At 41.2% G+C, this 17,415-nt stretch overlaps 1 protein-coding gene across 1 annotated transcript in view; it reads right to left on the reverse strand.

The window, feature by feature from the left end:
- LOC113949163 (multiple epidermal growth factor-like domains protein 6) overlaps positions 1 to 17,415 on the reverse strand; it is a 189,117-nt gene that overhangs the window by 59,348 nt on the left and 112,354 nt on the right. Inside the window, exon 6 of the mRNA XM_027647410.1 lies at positions 5,647 to 5,769. Coding sequence (XP_027503211.1) covers positions 5,647 to 5,769 — 123 coding nt within the window. The remainder of the gene's footprint in view (positions 1 to 5,646; positions 5,770 to 17,415) is intronic.

The following is a 17,415-nucleotide window of genomic DNA, read 5'->3' on the forward strand; positions in this document are numbered from 1 at the left end:
AAATAATAATAATAATAAAAATTGTCTTTCAGGCTGATTTCCTCAGCCCTGTGCATAGGAAAATGCAAATGACAGGAGCCAAAAGCTCCACAGGACAGATTTACAAAGCAAACCACAGGAACAGAGGGTCTTCAGTACATCTCAAAAGACGCTGCTTCTTTCACCCAAGCAAATTAATATTCTTTTTTGTTCAGCACATATCCCTGGCCTCTGGAGAAACATTTCTCCTCCTGCCAAAATATATTCACACACACCCACACCTATTCACACGCTGCATGTAAAAATAAGAGTGATGGTCTGAAGTTGCTATTGTGCTGTATGGATGGAAGTGTGACTGTGTGCATGGTTGCATTTACATATATTTTAACAGCAGGGATGCAGAATGTAGAGATTTAAACTAGATATTAGGAAGAAATTCTTGACCCTGAGGGTGGTGAGGTGCTGACACAGGTTACTCAGAGAAGCTGTGGCTGCCCCATCCCTGAAAGTGTCCAGGGCCAGGTTGGATGGGGTTTGGAGCAACCTGGGATAGTGGAAGGTGTCCCTGCCCATGGCAGGGAGGTACAATCTTTAAGGTGATCTTTAAGGTCCCTTCCAACCCAAGTCATTCTGTGATTTTATGTTCTCTACAATTCCATGTTCTCCATGAGCAAATGGAAAGACTATTTGGTCGTTCACGGAAGGCACCAAACTTTTAACCCAATGAAATTCATCAAAGAGCTTTGATATTTATTTTAGGAATATTCATATTAATCTGTAATTCATTTATCTGGACTCATTTATCTGTAACAGACATTAGAAAACGTTAGACACAAAGCCTGTTGCAGGATTCGTTTCACCCTGTGCCACCAATTAGCAAATACTGAGTGTGTGCAGTCAAGTATGTGACAAATGGCAAAAAGAAAAGCAAATTTTTACATTCTCCTGGATGCACACCCAGCAGGAGGCACCTCACTGCACAAGGACCTGACCTGGCTTCTGATCTCCATCGATGTCCATGAACCTTCTGCCCTGTTAGTGATGGAACTTGAAAGCAGTTCTGTGTCTACATGGGAGGCGAGGCAGCAGACCCCATACACTCTGAGTTTCCAGTTTCCTGTACATTTGTATCCAAAGGCCTGTTTTTCAGCAAGAATATTCAAATAAGATGAAAATATTTCAGAAGATGAAAAGCATCTTAAAACCAAGTGACAGAATATACATCTCGGTTTTTAAAAGTGCCATTTTCCTCCCTCCTTTCCTGGGCACAAGCCAATCTGGATGCAAGAGGAGATGAGCAGCAACCTGTCATGATGAAAATTTTGGAGGCTTTGAAGGCAGAAGGGCACAGGTGTGGAGTGCTGTGTCAAGAGCCTGTGCTGGCGAGGTCGTTCATCCCAGTCCGGAGTGGGCTCTGCCAGTGGTCGGGCAGCCAGAGGTTCCTCTGGAGCAGCCAGGGCAGGTTTATCATGGCTGCTGCCGAGGCATCACGCTGGATACATAAGAGGAGGTGCTAGACTGAAGCAGAAGAGCCTCCGGGGGCAGAACAGGATTGATTGTGCTCGTGCTGCCAAGTGCTGTCTGATCAGAAAGAGGGAGAGACTTGGCATGACATGAGTCAAATTCCACCTGTCTTAAAGGGGCTTGTGGCTGGAGGTCTGAGCATCTCCACAGGATCTGGGAAGAAATACGGAATGCCCTCTGCTTTTAAGGAATTACTCCTGAAGTTTGGTGAAAAACCAGCTCCTCTGTGAAGTGCCAACAGGAACGGTGGCACAGGCACAGCCATGGCTCTTTGCCGTGTCTGGGAATGCCAAGAGAGGGAGGCAGTGTTGCTGGAAGTGGGGCAGAGGTGGGAGGCATCATGCAGGAAAGACAAGGATCATAGAATCACGGAAAGGTTTGGGTTGGAAGGGACCTTAACAATCACCTTGTTCCAACTCTCTGCCCAGGGCAGGAACACCCACTATCTCAGGTTGCTCCAAGCTCTGTCCAAACTAGTCTTGAACATTTCCAGGGATGGGGCAGTCACCGCCTCTCTGGGCAACCTGTGCCTCACCACGCTCACAGCCAAGAATTTCTTCCTAATATCTAATGTAACCCTACCCTCTGTCAGTTTGAAGCCCTTTCTCCTTGCCCTGTCACTACATGTCCTTGTAAAAGGTCCCTCTCCAGCTTTCTCATAGGCCTGATCTCCTGATAGTTGAGAAATACACATTTCTCAACCCATTAGTTTTTTATAATGGTTGTATTTTGACAAAGAGCTGAGTCTGAAGTCACAGTTAGATGCATGTATAGCAACCAAGGGGTCAGAACATGAAATCTCTTCAAGACTATGTTTTCCATCACCTTAAATCCAAGCTTAGCAATGCAAGAACTGTAACTTCAGAAATACAGTGCTTTTATTTATGTGGGAAAACATAGATTATAGAGTTGTAGAGATATTTTCTTTGTTACTTCCTCTATTAAGAGCCTTAGTGTGCTAAAATCTCCATAAAAACCTGCATCTCAACAAAAAGCAGACTTCAAAGATAACAGCTGGCACCAGAGATGAATCGGGGTCTAACAGCCATGCTTTGCTTTCACTTCTAGGAGTTCAAACAGGAATGAATTCCAGTGAAGACAATGACTCTACAACAATCCAAACCCACAGCCTGATACTACAATAAACATGTTCTTTCTGAGCTTCAGCTTTTCCAGATAGCAGTTAGTTAAACTCCAGTGAAGCCAAATTCATTGCAATAACATAATCAAGGCATTACGAACAAAACAAACAAAAAATTGGACAGTGTTACCTCTGTTTATTCTAATTACCTAATTTGTAGTGAATATTTGGTCTGGCACATATATCCAAAAATGAATTAGATATTGAGTAAAATTTGTGGGACCTAAAAAGCTAAAGAAAGAAAAGGATCATTGAAAAAGATGGGATTCTGGCATGGCACAAAATATCAGATATTATCAAAGGATCCAAGAATGAAGTATTTTACATTCACAAACTGGTTTTTGCTGAACAAGGGAATGCATTTTGGAGGTTCTTTGCCTTCGGATACAAGCAGAAGTTTCTAATGAGAGCAGGAGGAACAACAAACAGATTTCCTCAATCCATGTACTTTGAGGATCATACTGGCAATGGAGGGATGAAGCACCAGCAACTGGTCAGGATCCCAAACACACTATGATGACACGGTAGGAGGACCAGACTCACTGGAAAGAGCTCGTGACAGAAGTTCATTAATATTCCATGAATCACATGAGAAAGTAGCTTATCCCAAGTTTTTGAGTCTTCACATGTAGGTTGAATATCTTATAAGATGATAGATCCACTTCCTTATGTATGGGAGACGTCCAAGCCATCCAGGCTGCAAAATCTGCTTCCCCTCAAATGATTTTGGCACTTTTGCTCTCAGAAACACAGGGTTGCCAAAAAAGAAAAAGAAGACGTGGAAAGAATGAACGCAACAGCAATCTGGGCTGGGCTCATCTGAAAAGCCTGTCTAAAGGGATGATTGTTTCTTATTTCTGCAGCTGAGATAATCACCTTCCATAAACAGCACAGTGCTGGAATGTAGTCCCTTTTTATTCTCAGCATGTGGGAGAGATCGTTACACCCTCTAAAGCATCCATGGAAGAAATACTGTTGCTAATCCAAACCCTATTTGAAATGCTACATATTCTGTTTAGCTGCATGAGGTCAAAAGAGAGGTGCATTACTGGGTTTACTTCTCGATCAGATGAGTGGTGAAAGCTGAATGTAAAACCTGGGGCAGCAGAAGAAACAAACTCTCTATCCCCAACAAGCACCTCTGCCCAAATCCCAGTTCTAGGCACTCCTGGATTACTGGTTTATAGGAAATGTTTCTCATCAATTAGTATCTGTCTTGTGCTCCAGTGCATTAGAGTTTATTATATCCATTTATTTTGGTGTCTTGCCTAAGCAGTTGAAACAGAACTCAATATCCTCTGTCAGTATTGTGAAAATCCATTATCATGATAGCAGTTGTTTCTGAAACTCACTGCTGACTCTCATTTTAGGATTTATTTCTTGTGTCTCCTTGATAATTTCTGAGATATTGAAAACAAAACTGATCACTGCATGAAGTATTTTTAATAACTTCTTGAGAATACTTACATTTGTGAACTGAAAACTTTTTCTCTGATACTGTTCCCAGCTCCGACAACTCCAAACTGAGCTTCTTGATTATTTGGACCTTGAGAAAACTTTGCTATTCTATGTCCACAGAAAGTTTTACATATTGCAAAGGCAAAGTCATTCGACTGCCATAATATCTACTTTTTGCATTTTTCATTCAGTTTATCATCCTCTTTTCCCCCAAAGTCACTTTAGTCCTTTTTTTTGTGTTAAATTCCCTCTCCACCACAGCTGAAAATGAGACTATTCAGAGAAAGTCATGTAACTCAAACCTCACATTTTTCGCTTCTGGGTCTTCCCTGGTCAGATCTGATCACAGAGAGAAAAAAATTCTCTTTTAATTCACAGAAAACCACTATTGTTTCTAGTTAAATATGAACCACTCTGCTTTTACATTATTTTTTCTCTAACAGTAGCGTTTCCTACCCATTCTTTCACTAAATAAGATAATCAAGAAAAGATTGAGACTTTACCATATTTTTAATTGCAGTTAATTACCAAAACACTGAAAAGTCTCTCTATGTGATAAACCCAACAAAAGAGTATATTTTTAACTAAAAAAACCCCAAACCATTATTCCCACAGCTTGAGCACGGGTACCTCTTGTGTTCTAGTTGCACCAATGAATGTACTGCTGTGATAATACCAGGAATGAGTGATGACACCCTTGGCTGATGTTAAGCACAACCAAGGGACTTTGAGCAAGAACTGAGACAATGACCAAAGTGTGAGTGAACTTATTCTGCAGATGTGGTCTGACCACACTTGACTGTTCTTCTCACATTACCTCAAATCAGGGTTAAAAATTTAAACAAATGATGCCCTTTTCCTCTTCCCAGACGAAAGAACATTTTAATCTTTTTTTTTCAGAATTCAACAACTTGACTTCTGTACTGATTTAAATGCAATACAAGGACTGTATATTTTATATTATTATTTTCAGCAACATGCAGAATTTACTCTGTTATGTCTTGTTTCAGGGCTCAGAGTCCAACCTAAGAAACAGAGGGTTTATTTCTAATGGCTGCTAATCCTCTCCACTTAAATGGGCTGAACTGCTGAGCCCTGTGGTGCTGTCACTGACATGAGCACACACAGGGTAACTCCACATTGTAAATCACAGAATCATTTAGGTTGGAAAAGACCTTTAAAACCATCGAGTCCCAGGACAGGGAGATGTGCCACAAAGAAAAAAACGCTCAGAATTCAAAAAACGCTGTCATTTGACATGAAAACACTGTATTTGTTCAATTCAAAACAGAAGGAATTTTCACAAACATGGGACACCATCACTGCTTTTTGTTCACAAAAAAATCAGACAAAAAAGCAGTAAATTTGGCAATACCTGAACTCTCACAGGCTGCTTGAAGTGGGATGGATAATGACACCCTTTGTGAATTAGTAAAAACTAAGACTGGGGAAGTCTACAAACCTTTGCACTTAGACAAAGACAGGTTTAGTAGAGAAAAACAACACCTTGGAAGTAGGTGAAGTGCTTGTTAAAGCCTCCTTACCGATGCAAGTGCGTCCGTCGGCGTGGAGCCGGAATCCCGCCCGGCACTGGCAGTGGAAGGAGCCGGGAGTGTTGACACAGCCTTGCTGGCAGCCACCGTTCACCACAGCACACTCATCCACGTCTGGAGAAGGAAGGGACATGGTGAGGAAGGCTTACAAGGGAGCCCCAGCACGGGCACACCCCGGTTCTCCTGGACAGCGCACGGCTCACACATAACGTAGCCCCTGCACTCAGCCTGGGCTGTTGTTTACTTCGCTTCGGCACCATAAACAGGGCAAAGAAAATCAGAATTTTATGGTATATTTTTCCAAGTTCCCACGGGCACTGCCTCTGTAGTCTCTACTTCCGAAGCCCTTGTTAAGTAGAGTGATTTGTGACACGGCTGTTTCCTTGGGGCCAAGAGAAAAATACAGGGAATGAATTAGGGTAAGATAACATCTGAGCTTGTAGGTACCACTGGTCAAACATACGGCTTCAGTAAAAATTTGCTGCGTGAAGATTTTCTTCTGCCTTTAATCCTATTAGCTCCTGAGGGTACAACCACATAAAACTGACATAAATGGAAATGAGCCACACTCCCCATCACCATTACATTTTCAACCATGGAATGCACAGAGAGCTTAACAAGCAAATTTTAAAATTTAGTGCCACATTTTCTGTGACTCCTGTCATAGAATCATAGAATCACAGAAAGGTTTGGGTTGGAAGAGACCTTATCTCATTCCAACACCCTGCATGGGCAGGGGCATCTTCCACTAGACCAGTTTGCTCCAAGCTCCATCAAGCCTGGCCTTGAACACAGCCAAGATGGGGAAGAACGTTGTCCCTTGATCTTAGTTGTGTTCACCTGAACTTTTCACAGCATCTTCTCTGATGACCTCCCAAAAAAATGATGTGAGTTCCTGTTGATACCTTTTCTGAAGCTAAGCAGGTATCATTCCATATTTCATATTTTAAGGGATTACATTCAAATGCAGAGGGAAATGAGCATTAAACCAACTTGAGAACACTGCTGTAATGTTATCTCTGAAAATGATGGACAATGATGGACAAAGATCAAGAACAGTTTAAGTAAACAGGTCTGAAACAAACCCATAAAACTGAATTTCCAAAAGTACCACATAAGCAGTTTCTGCATCTCTTCAGCAAAGCTGAGCTACTGTAAATAGCAGTTGATTGGCATGTTGACACCCTTATCTTAAAAATCAACACAGAGGTCACTGAAAATAAGGGTCAATTAGTCCAATCCCTGAAAAAAATTCACCTGGCAGGTTTTGGCCTAGAATTTGTCTGCCCTTTCCGTAACAGTCCCCAGGGATGACAACTCCACCTCCCACCAACTCACCCAGAGGCAACGCTAGTACGGAATTCTTCCAAACACCAAAGACATTCTCCTCCCAAAGCCAAACCTCTCTCCTGCAACAGACATCTAAAAAGAACCGCCCTTTCAACACTAAAGCCTCTTGTTGATTTAATTGCCCTTTACATCATGTTCTGAAATCATTTAATGAGGGGCAAATCCACAAGTGCTCCTGTGGGGAAAGGAGCCGGCAATGAAGGGGTTTCCCTCCCATATTGCACTTGAGTAACAGGGGGTCTGGCTTTCATATCTTTGCTGTGGATATATCTGCTTTGCATTTAGCTTTCATGGTTAACATATTTTTAATGCTTTTATGTTTATTACATTTTAGAAAATCTAATCAAAATTAAATGAAAAGGGAAGTTTTAAAGATGATTTGGAAATGCACAACATCCCAGTCCTGAGGAAATGTATTTATAAAGTTATATTTTAATATTTCACATGTGAATTTCCCTCACCTAAAATGAAGTCCTGGTGTTGACTGGTGTTTAAATTCAGACCATTTGCTAACATGAACCACTTTTTTATACTTCTGCTATATTTGCCATTTTATTAGACTGTATACTATATACATTTCCTACTGCCTGGAGACATCTGGAATTTCTCCTTTTTTTTTAAACAGAAACTTTGCTTTTTAAAATGTAAACAGTAAACAGAAAATGTTATTCAACTTGTTGAATTCCATATTGTTAAGAACCAGCCTGAAAAATGCCAGGGCAAAATCAAACCCAGGAAACTATTTGTATTGAGTATCTGAGAAATAAAATTAGAAAAAAGACTCAGAAAAATAGAACAAGGAATCAGTTGAACTATATAGTATGCCACATTCTAGTATTTATACCTCAATAAACTCAAACACCGGGAGCTTCAATATATTCATTTTATGGTCTACAATCAGCTCCAGATTTTTTCTCATACACCAAATGCAGTTTTAAGTTAGAATATTGGCACTTGCAAAGGAGAAAAAATAGTACAGATAATAAAAACGAGCTTGGAGTTAGTGCTATTCATTAGTCTTGATCTGAAGATTTAAAAGAAGGGACTTGGTTTAAAGGGAGCTCTGAGCCCAGCAGCTCTTCCTTCAATGGTATTTCCCTCATGCTGGCACATCTCAGAGGGCCATAAAGCAATGATATTGCTAAAAGGCAATATAATTCAATGAAAAATAAAAGAACCCACAATGCTTGTATAGTTGAGCTGGACCTACCCCCACCCTGAGACTCCCTGCAGCAAGTGGGGGGAAACCAGAGGCGAGACCCTCAAACCCGCAATGCAACTCCACGACACCACACGAGCAGCAAACCTGATGACAGACAATCCCTTCCAGCCTCAGCCTTCCTCTGCAAGATCAATATTTTAAGGATTACACGTTGAAAGATTCCTTTACATCCCACAGATAAAATCAAGAATGATGCGAGGCGCAGTCGCTTTTCTGTGTCTCCTCCATCTCCAGGCCAGGAAACAGCTTCGCCCACAGTTACAGCAGAAAAATTCCTTAATTATTTTGTCTGGTGAGCAGTCTGGAAAGCAGACACTGATCTAAGTGCTTGAACTGCACTTGAAAGTTTTAAAATTCCAAACTATTTGGTCTTTTTACGTTAGAACTGCTAGGGTAGTAAAGGACACACACAGCAACAAAATAACAGCCTATGCTGCTGTAGGCACACAAATACTCATTTATTTTTCTACACAGGAATACCTACAGAAAGATGAAAGTATTCTAGTATAATGAACGTATAAAACTGTTTTTAAGTATTCCAGAAATATAAAGTCATTATATTATAATTGTAGAATAGTATGGGATTATGGAAAATTGTATCTGTGACTAAATTTGGATTAGTTTTCACTGCAGATCAAGCTGAAACACCTACGTGCTCAACTTTCTATAGTTACAACTTAGGATACTTATCTGAATAACCTGAATTTCAAGCCACTTATGGCTTGCTTATCACAAGTCAGACTATGATGAAAGCAACTGAATTCCCACAAAACAGAGGGAAAGCAATCCACAGAGACAAGAGGGGAAATGAGAAGAACTGTGTGCTGTCCCCAGGCTGCCTTGCAAAGGGGATTTTACTGCTGGGTGATCAAAGTAGAGGTGGCACTGTGGATATTCTCCTTCTCATTCTCAGAAGATTTCAACAGAGGTGCCTTATAGTGGGATTCCCCACTGAAGGTATCTCCCTGTGTTCCTGTTTAGCCACTTTTCACCGGGAACAACCTGGGAGGAATAATCTGGTACTCAATAAAACCCAGTAGTCTGTGTGTTTCCAAGATGTAAAGTATTTTAGCCATCATGACATGCATCTCTCACGTCTCTTCATGTTTCTGAGCTCTGTGCATTTGGACTGACCTTTCCTCCATCCCATCACAAGGTACATCCCAAGTTCTGAGCATGGGAAAAATGTACCAATGCCCAACCTGCTGTCAGCACTGTGCCCTTTCCAAGGGCTGGTCCTGCTGAAGGAGTTACAGGTTGTGAAGTTCTCCACACCCCTGACTAAGGGACCTGCTAATCTTCAGGGAGGTTTGTCCCTAATTGATTTGAGGAGCCACATTGGCAATAGTCTGTTTTCTCTGCCCAGTGCAGAGCTGTGTGACTGCTTGTTTGGAATTCAGGGTCATCACATCAGTGGCATTTTTCGTATCATTACTAAAATGTTAGGAACAGCTATGATCAATCAGTTCCTAAAATATACACCAACAGTGGTGTTAAACACTGGTAAATACTAAACCTGAAATCATGTTTTTTACAAAGGAAAAAAAAAAAAAAGAAAGATGCTGCCAGATCAATTCCCTAACTAATAGCTTTGCTTTTATAAGAAATGTAAACAACATACAGAACTAAATCCCAAAAGAAGGAAAAAAGGCTGCTCTGATGGCAGCAGGACTGCATTTTTGCATTATCCTCTCAATTTTTATGATATTTCCATTCTTTTCTGACCATGCTGAGCAAGACAGAGTTGTGAGTGGGCGGACTACTTTTCAGCTCCCAGTTTTTAAGTTCTCCACTTGGAACAGCCCGGCAGCACTTGCAGGTCAAGAGCTGCAACCACAGCTCCCACAGCCCTGAATGGAGGAGAGCTGATGCTGCCAAAGGCTCTGGTGCTTACACTACAAACCAGGTACATCCTTAAAAGTGCACATAAACACCTGAAGGATCACATTTCAGAATCCTGAATGGAAAGAGAGATGGTGTGCCAAGGGTATCCCAGGGATGGTATTCACACTGAGGACACTGCCAAGACCACCACGTGAAGTCCAAGTAGGCACAGGGTGACAGCAAAGTTTAACTCTCAGGGAGCTTCACTGAGCCAGTGGTATTGGTTCAGGGTGACAAATGAACAGGATTTCTCTCTCGGATATAAAAACATGCACAGATTGAGAGCTGTTCAAAGCCAGTACTTTCTGACAGATAAACAGAGACAAAATTTCCTCTTCCCAGTGCACAGGCACTGATGGAGAAAGAAACCAGAACTGGATTGTACCGACCTTATAATTTAGATGAGATATAAGGAAAAATATTAGATTAGGTATAAGGGGGGGAAAAAGGGTTGTAAAGAACTGGAACAGGCTGCCTGGGGCAGTGGTGGAGTCACCATTTATTCAGTTTTTGGCAAAAATTCTACTTTAGCAAGCAAAGAACACCACGGAGAGGCAGGAACCAAGAAGTTCTGAGCATCACCCACTTCACAGACACCAGAGACTTCCTATGGATGAAAATATTTCTGTCCAGTTGGGAGCTGATGTAAGAACAGTTTCTGTGCTCTTGCTGGCACAGTCACCTGCACCCAGAGACCCAAACTACTACAGTACCATCTGCAGATCTGGCCCAAACGACTTTCACAGAAGCATAACTACACTCTTTTTAGCAGAAATCCTGAGAAATACTACATAATATTGGAATGAATGACACACACATTTCCATTTCCCAGCCACCACAATCCCCCAGTTCACTGCAGAAAGGATGTGACCAGCAAAAGCAGAGAAACACAAAACCCTGCTTGTATTTTACTTAGAGGACAGTTTATTCTGGTGGTTTTAAAGTCAAATTATAATTAAAAATAATTATAGTAATTATTTATTAAAAAAAAAAATCATGACCAAAAAGAGGAAGCATGGTCTAATCTTTGCAGGATTATCTCAAAATTCAGTAAACTCAGGTTTTGGCTCCCCTTTACCCAGAGAGTTCTGCAGGCTGTTGGTCCCCACATGACATTGTGGGGATCAGCCTGTTATGATGGTGATAGAGAAAGAGAGAAGATTGGATCTTAAGTAAAGAACAACAACGAGAAATCTTAAATGCCTCTATTTAAAATTATCACAAGTGCATAAACTGTTCAACTTGAACATTCATTTGGAAGTAAGTTCCAACAATCTGTCTTATCCCTCCCTTGCCCTGACCAGCTCCCCCATCTCTTCAGTTGAAGATCTTTTAGTACATCTGACATGAAAACTCTGATTGTTTGCTATTTAACATGCTATTTAAAATCAACAAAGATGCATGACAGTGCTTTCCCTTCTGTTATTTGTAACTACACTGTGACTACTCTCTTCTATATATTCCAAAGGATGTTTAAACCTCACACAAGTTATGAAGTGAAAATATCATATGGTCTTTCCCCACTAATTTACATGGTGTATTTTATACATTAATTTAGTGTGTCTCTAAATTAAATAATTTATGCACTTAAGGGAAGGAAGGGAAACAGGCTTGGTTCCCAGCCATTCTTAAGTTAATCACAAAAGTCAGAAATGATTCTATAAAAGTAAAACTGAAAAAAAGACCTTGTTATTGCTATAAGTAAGTAAATTTATAATAGATTCAACTCACAGCTTCCTTTAAATCACAATCTCTCAAGTCTCAATCTTAAAAATGTCCGTAATTTGACAACCAGTGTGAATCCTTGTGAATCCTTTCACAAATGCACTCACTACTAAGCAGGACATAATTTGCTCTTGCAGTAGAAGTTTTTTAAAGGATCTCTCCTGGTTTACTAACACTAAAGTGGTTTCCAGGGTTTGAAACTTTGATTGGATGAGGTTTGAAACTCCTGTTACTCAAAAAATATTTGTCCATCTTTTCCACCATGAATGAAGTTTGACATTGGCACTGATTCGAGGAAGTAAAATACAAGTTTAAAGTCTGGTCAAAAACAAAGTCTAAAATCAAAAAGAAAAAAAAATGTTCATATTAATAGAAAACATATTTCTTTTTCATTGGACCAAAGTGAGCAGCAATGATTTAGAAGAGCAGTTTTGGATGGTTGGGAGATTTTAAGTTGCAAACCCCCTAGTATAGGGCGGTTTTATGCTTCACAAAACCCCACAAATATGCTACAAGCTCTTTTGAGTGGTCTGCTAGAACCCGGTGTTAAAACACCTCCATGAAACAGCTTTCAGCATAGATAAATGTGCTCCTGCAGAGCCAGCTGGGTCATTTTGAACTGTTAGTGCTCCCAGGCTTTTATTTTTGCTCCTCAGCTATTTGCTCTGCCCTTTCCTGGCCCCTCTGATGGATTAGATGAGCATCCCTTGTCTGCTCTGGTTCCAAGCCAGCCAGGTTACCCTGATCACTGCAGCTCACTCACATTCCTCTAAGTCACAGGTGTCCAAGGCAAGGCTGCTGCAATGGAATTAATTAATGAAATGGCTTCAGCAAACTATCAAAAGGGACACATCAGGTCTGGTAAGCTGCTGGTTAAAAGGCCTAGTTAGTGATTCCTTACCCATTTAGCCTCCACAGTGAAGGAGCACCCTTATTACTGCAGTCAGATTTCTACATTTCTACATTTCTTCACCCAGGATTAAGGACAAAGCAGCTTTAACCAGCACCCCTTTGGCAGGACTGTTCAATTAGCCACACAGAGAAATAGCCTTTCCAACTTACCTGATTATTTACCTTCCCCTGAAAACAGGGAATGTAAATAATGGCATTAAATAACCAAATTAAATAACCAAAGCTTTTTGTGCTGGATTCATTGTCTTTCAGTCTGTCACCTCCCTTCAGATCTCCCTTGGAGATTTGGTCACATCTTAGAGGAGAATCTTTTACCCTGTAATTGGTACCTTGCCCTAGGCTTCAGATGTTTTCCCAGGTAGTTTCAAGGATTTCTAGCTGTGCCTAAATTGGGTTTTCCTTTCTCTTACCTCTGGTTTATCTCTCTTTATACAGAGAACACCAAAGAACAGAGACCACAGTGATGTGAGATGCTGAACATTTCATCGATGGGACCGTGTCTGCCTTAGGTAATAAACACTTATGTCCAGATCTGAAAGGAGACACATCTCCTGATGCCTGTTTTAAAGGAGGGAAGAGGATAGAGGCATCTCCAAGCCATGGCATTTTTGGCAGATCCATGGAGCAGCTGCGGAGAAATGGCAAGAGCTGCTCCCAGCACACTGTGACCTCCCCTACAACCTGCTTTTGGGGAGGGGACTTCTACAGGCACTGAAAGGGACAATTCAACCCATCAAGTCTAAAAAAATGGACTCCATTTCATGATCTTGGCTGTATTGGAGAATAAACAGATGAAACTGCTGTGAGATGTCACACAACCCTGTTAGTGGGGCCACGGCTGATTGGAAAGAATGACACTGACTTGCCAAAGATCCTGGTAATTTGAGTACACTGTTGGGATGGGGGAGGAATATATCAGGGGAAAAGATGCTCTAAGAATTTTTCCTTGTTTGTTTATTTTTTGTTTGTTTGTTTGTTTTAATACTGCTTTCATGTGAAGATGGGCACAAGGTAACCACTGAAAGTGGTGACTTGTTCCTCACCAATGCCTGGATCCCTCCACCACAGTTCATTTCTCAGATGTCCCCCAGGAGACCTCCTGGACAGAGTGAATTGAAAAGAGAAAATTGACCAATATTTGTACTGCCCATTTCTTCTCACTTTCAGTGCCTGACATGCCACTCTCTCCTGAGATATTTAACAGTGGTTTAGCTCAATAAACATCCAAGAGTTCCTCATCCACAACTCTATATGCAAACCATATGTTGCAGCTGAAAACCCTGAAGATTATAATTAGAACTGTCCATTCAATTTAAACAAAGTCAAGAATGAAAACTATTTCAAATTCAATAAACAGGCCATTTCAAAGTGTAGACACTGTGGAGGACAAGCTTAACAACTTAATTGACAGGTAAAGCTTCATTTCTAATCCTCATTTTGATATCATCTGTAGCCTCAGGAGTCAAAACACATCACTGCTCAGTCCTCAAAATATGCAGAGAAAATGAAAATGTCAGCTGAATGAAAAAAAGGAGAAGCATCTGTTTGATAGCTGTGTAAGCCTGTGATATGTAAACTGCTTTGGAGTCAAGCAGCCCTAATTAGAGTTTCAAGGCATTCTTCATTAAATATACACACACAGACACACATATATATATATAAGTTTTGAGCAATTATTTAGACCAGCTAATTTGCAAGAAAATCAGGGTATAGAATTAAAGGAAGGAATATGATAATTTCACAGACAGACCTCTGAGAATACTGTGATGTTTTCATACAGCTGTGAAGAAATACATATTTTCCACCTCTTTGAAAAGCAGATCTGTACATTTTTCTCCACTCTCAGTCTTTAAAGCAAAAAAGAATGATCCATTTTGGGACCTCAGTGCAGCACACAGCATCTCAGCAAAGAAAAGCCGAAAAGGAACAGTGATAGGGTTACCAGCCTCCACGGTGGGGTTACACTAATAGATATTTTGGCAACTGCACACTCTTGAAGACTCCAGCTCCCATCAATATGAAACCCACACAGATGGACACAAACTCCCCGTGGAGAACTTGTGCCAGGATAAGTGAATGACCACATGAAATAACACGGGAGCAAAAGCTGAAGAACAACAATCCAGATAAATGCGTAATTTAGGCTCTTATAAAATGTTTATATACTGGATAAAACAGCTTCATTAATTTCACTGTTTCCTGTAGAAAAGAAGTGAATGTACCAGATGTAAACAGGGAAGTCAGAAGGGAATGTTTTGCCTGTGCTGAAAGACAACAATAGAATTTTATGCAATTTCTGCTTAGGAGAAAGGCTTTGAGATCCTCAGCAGCAGCAGCTACTGCAACCCTCCTGCAAGATTTTGTGACGTGGGCCAGAAGAGGAGAGAGAAAATTTGTTATGGGGCCATCAATTTTTAAATACAGCTCCTCAGCACAATCCAGTTGGGCCATGCTGGGAGGCAGGAGGGTGGCAAAGGAGGAAAGGATCTCTGTGAGGACGTGTACTTAATAAGGGACAGCGTGATACAGCCCAGACTCCTTGTGTGGACTCAGATCTGAGCCGCATTAAGGAGGTTTATATGTTGGGCCATCAGCATCTTTTCTCAGCAGGACATGGCTGCTTGAAAGAGCAGTTATGGAATAAAAAGAGAGGAATGCCTGATCTGATGAGAACACCTGGTTTTTGCCAGCAGCAATATTAATGAACACTTGCTGAGCTCCGTGAGCGTCTTTACTACAACAGAATGCGGAGAAATGTGTTTTCCACACACAGTAGGTAAAAAATGCACAAGGAAATTACAATCATGCACACACCTTTGTAATCTGATGTTTCCACCTTGCTGGAAATACGGATGTCATTTGTGACAAGGCTCTGCAGGACTAGGAGAGCAGGGAGGGCACGCACACCATTCAGCCACCAAGCTCCATCTCTGCCCCTCTAAACTAGAGCCCACAGCACAATCTCCTCTATCTCTGTGAGAGCTGGCTCCTGGTATTGCTCTACAGCCATTTGTTCATGGGGTGCCTCTTCAGATACCACCACAAGCGTTGATCCCCCACTGGAGCCATCCCAGCTCCAGGACAATCTGTAACACAAATTGCCAGTGAGCAAATGCCAGCATTTTACAGAGATTTTCCTGCTCTGCTTCCTTATGACACACATCACATGAGACTCTGCAGAGATTCAGCCACAAGAAGAGAGAAGTGGCATTAACACATCCAAAACATGTCCATGCCAACTTCCAGAGCTGGATCCTAATCACAGAATGACAGAATGGTTTGGATTGGAAGGGAGCTTGAATATCGACCAGTTTTAATCCCCCTGCCATGGGCAGGGACACCTTCCATTATCCCAGGTTGCTCCAAGACTCGTCCAACCTGTCCTCGAACACTTCCAGGGATGGGGCATCCACAGCTTGTCTGGGCAATCTGTACCAGGGCCTCACCACCCTCACAGTGAAGTATTTCTTCCCCCTACCTAATCTAAACCTGCCCTCTGGCACTGGGAAGCCATTCCCCTTTGTCTTATCACTCCATGCCCTTATCCAAATTCTCTCTCCAGCTTTTGTATCCCCTGAATAGGGAGTAAGATCTCACCAGAATCTTCTCTTCTCTGAGCTGAACCACCCCAACTCTCTCAGCCTGTCTTTGTAGGAACAATGACACCTGCCACAGAAGAATTTATTTTACCTGCTTTTTTTCCTCTTCCTGAGATTAAAAAATCACATCAAATTAATCACTTGATTGCTCCATTTTTATTACTTGTTTTTGAGCTCCTTGGCTGACATTGAGTCTCTTTTGGGATAGGAGCTGTTAAAAGGTTCTCAGGTGGGTCTTTCACAGACCTGGTATGCAACAACAGCAGGTTTACTTCAAGTTGGTCTTCTAATATATCCCAGCTAAAGCCCTCAGGTACTCCTGTAATTGAAGTTTGAGTAATCCAATATGATGCTGATCAAACTACTGATCTTTTAATAACGCAGTGGAGCTCTCCCAGCAGTTGCTATCTCACTGACAGCCATGTCTGGATCGCTTCCTTTGGGCCAAGGCTTTGAACAGAGAAGCTGACAGATTTCTGTTTGCTTTAGATTTTATCACAAATTGTTTTAAAGCTTTTTAAAGATATATCAGATGGCTCGTAAAATCCACAGGCATTTCAATTAAAAAGAAACCCCAAAACCAAGTTCTATTAGCTGTCCTGGTGAAGATCAGGATTAAATGCTTCTAAAGAGCAACATAAATACCACTCAGGAGCTGAGCTCTTTCCTGTCTTAGTCCCTGTTTGTGGAGCCTGTAGGCAAAGCTATAGAAAAAGCTGTAGTTACCCTACACAATACTCTCCACTGCAAGGCGAATGTGAACATTTTTCCTCTCGTAATTTCCATTTAAAGTATGAATTCAGGGTTTCTAAGCCTCGCCTCTCCACACAAGAATAATTTGGCTGCAATTTACATTTTTGATGTGCTCAAAATGAACACCAAGATGACTCATGTGCTGTTTATAAGATGCTTATATTTGCTGGTAAATACCTTGCTACAAACAAGCTGTAATTTAAGTATTCAAAAGTCTTGCTTCTGCATAAAATTACTACTAACCGTAATTTTGGAGACCATGACCAGAGCTTCAATTTCAGGCTTGCAAAACTCTTCCTACATAATGATTCTTAA

The sequence above is a fragment of the Corapipo altera genome, unplaced genomic scaffold (assembly GCF_003945725.1).
Source record: "Corapipo altera isolate COAL_440 unplaced genomic scaffold, ASM394572v1 113, whole genome shotgun sequence".
NCBI classification, from domain to species: Eukaryota; Metazoa; Chordata; class Aves; order Passeriformes; family Pipridae; genus Corapipo; species Corapipo altera.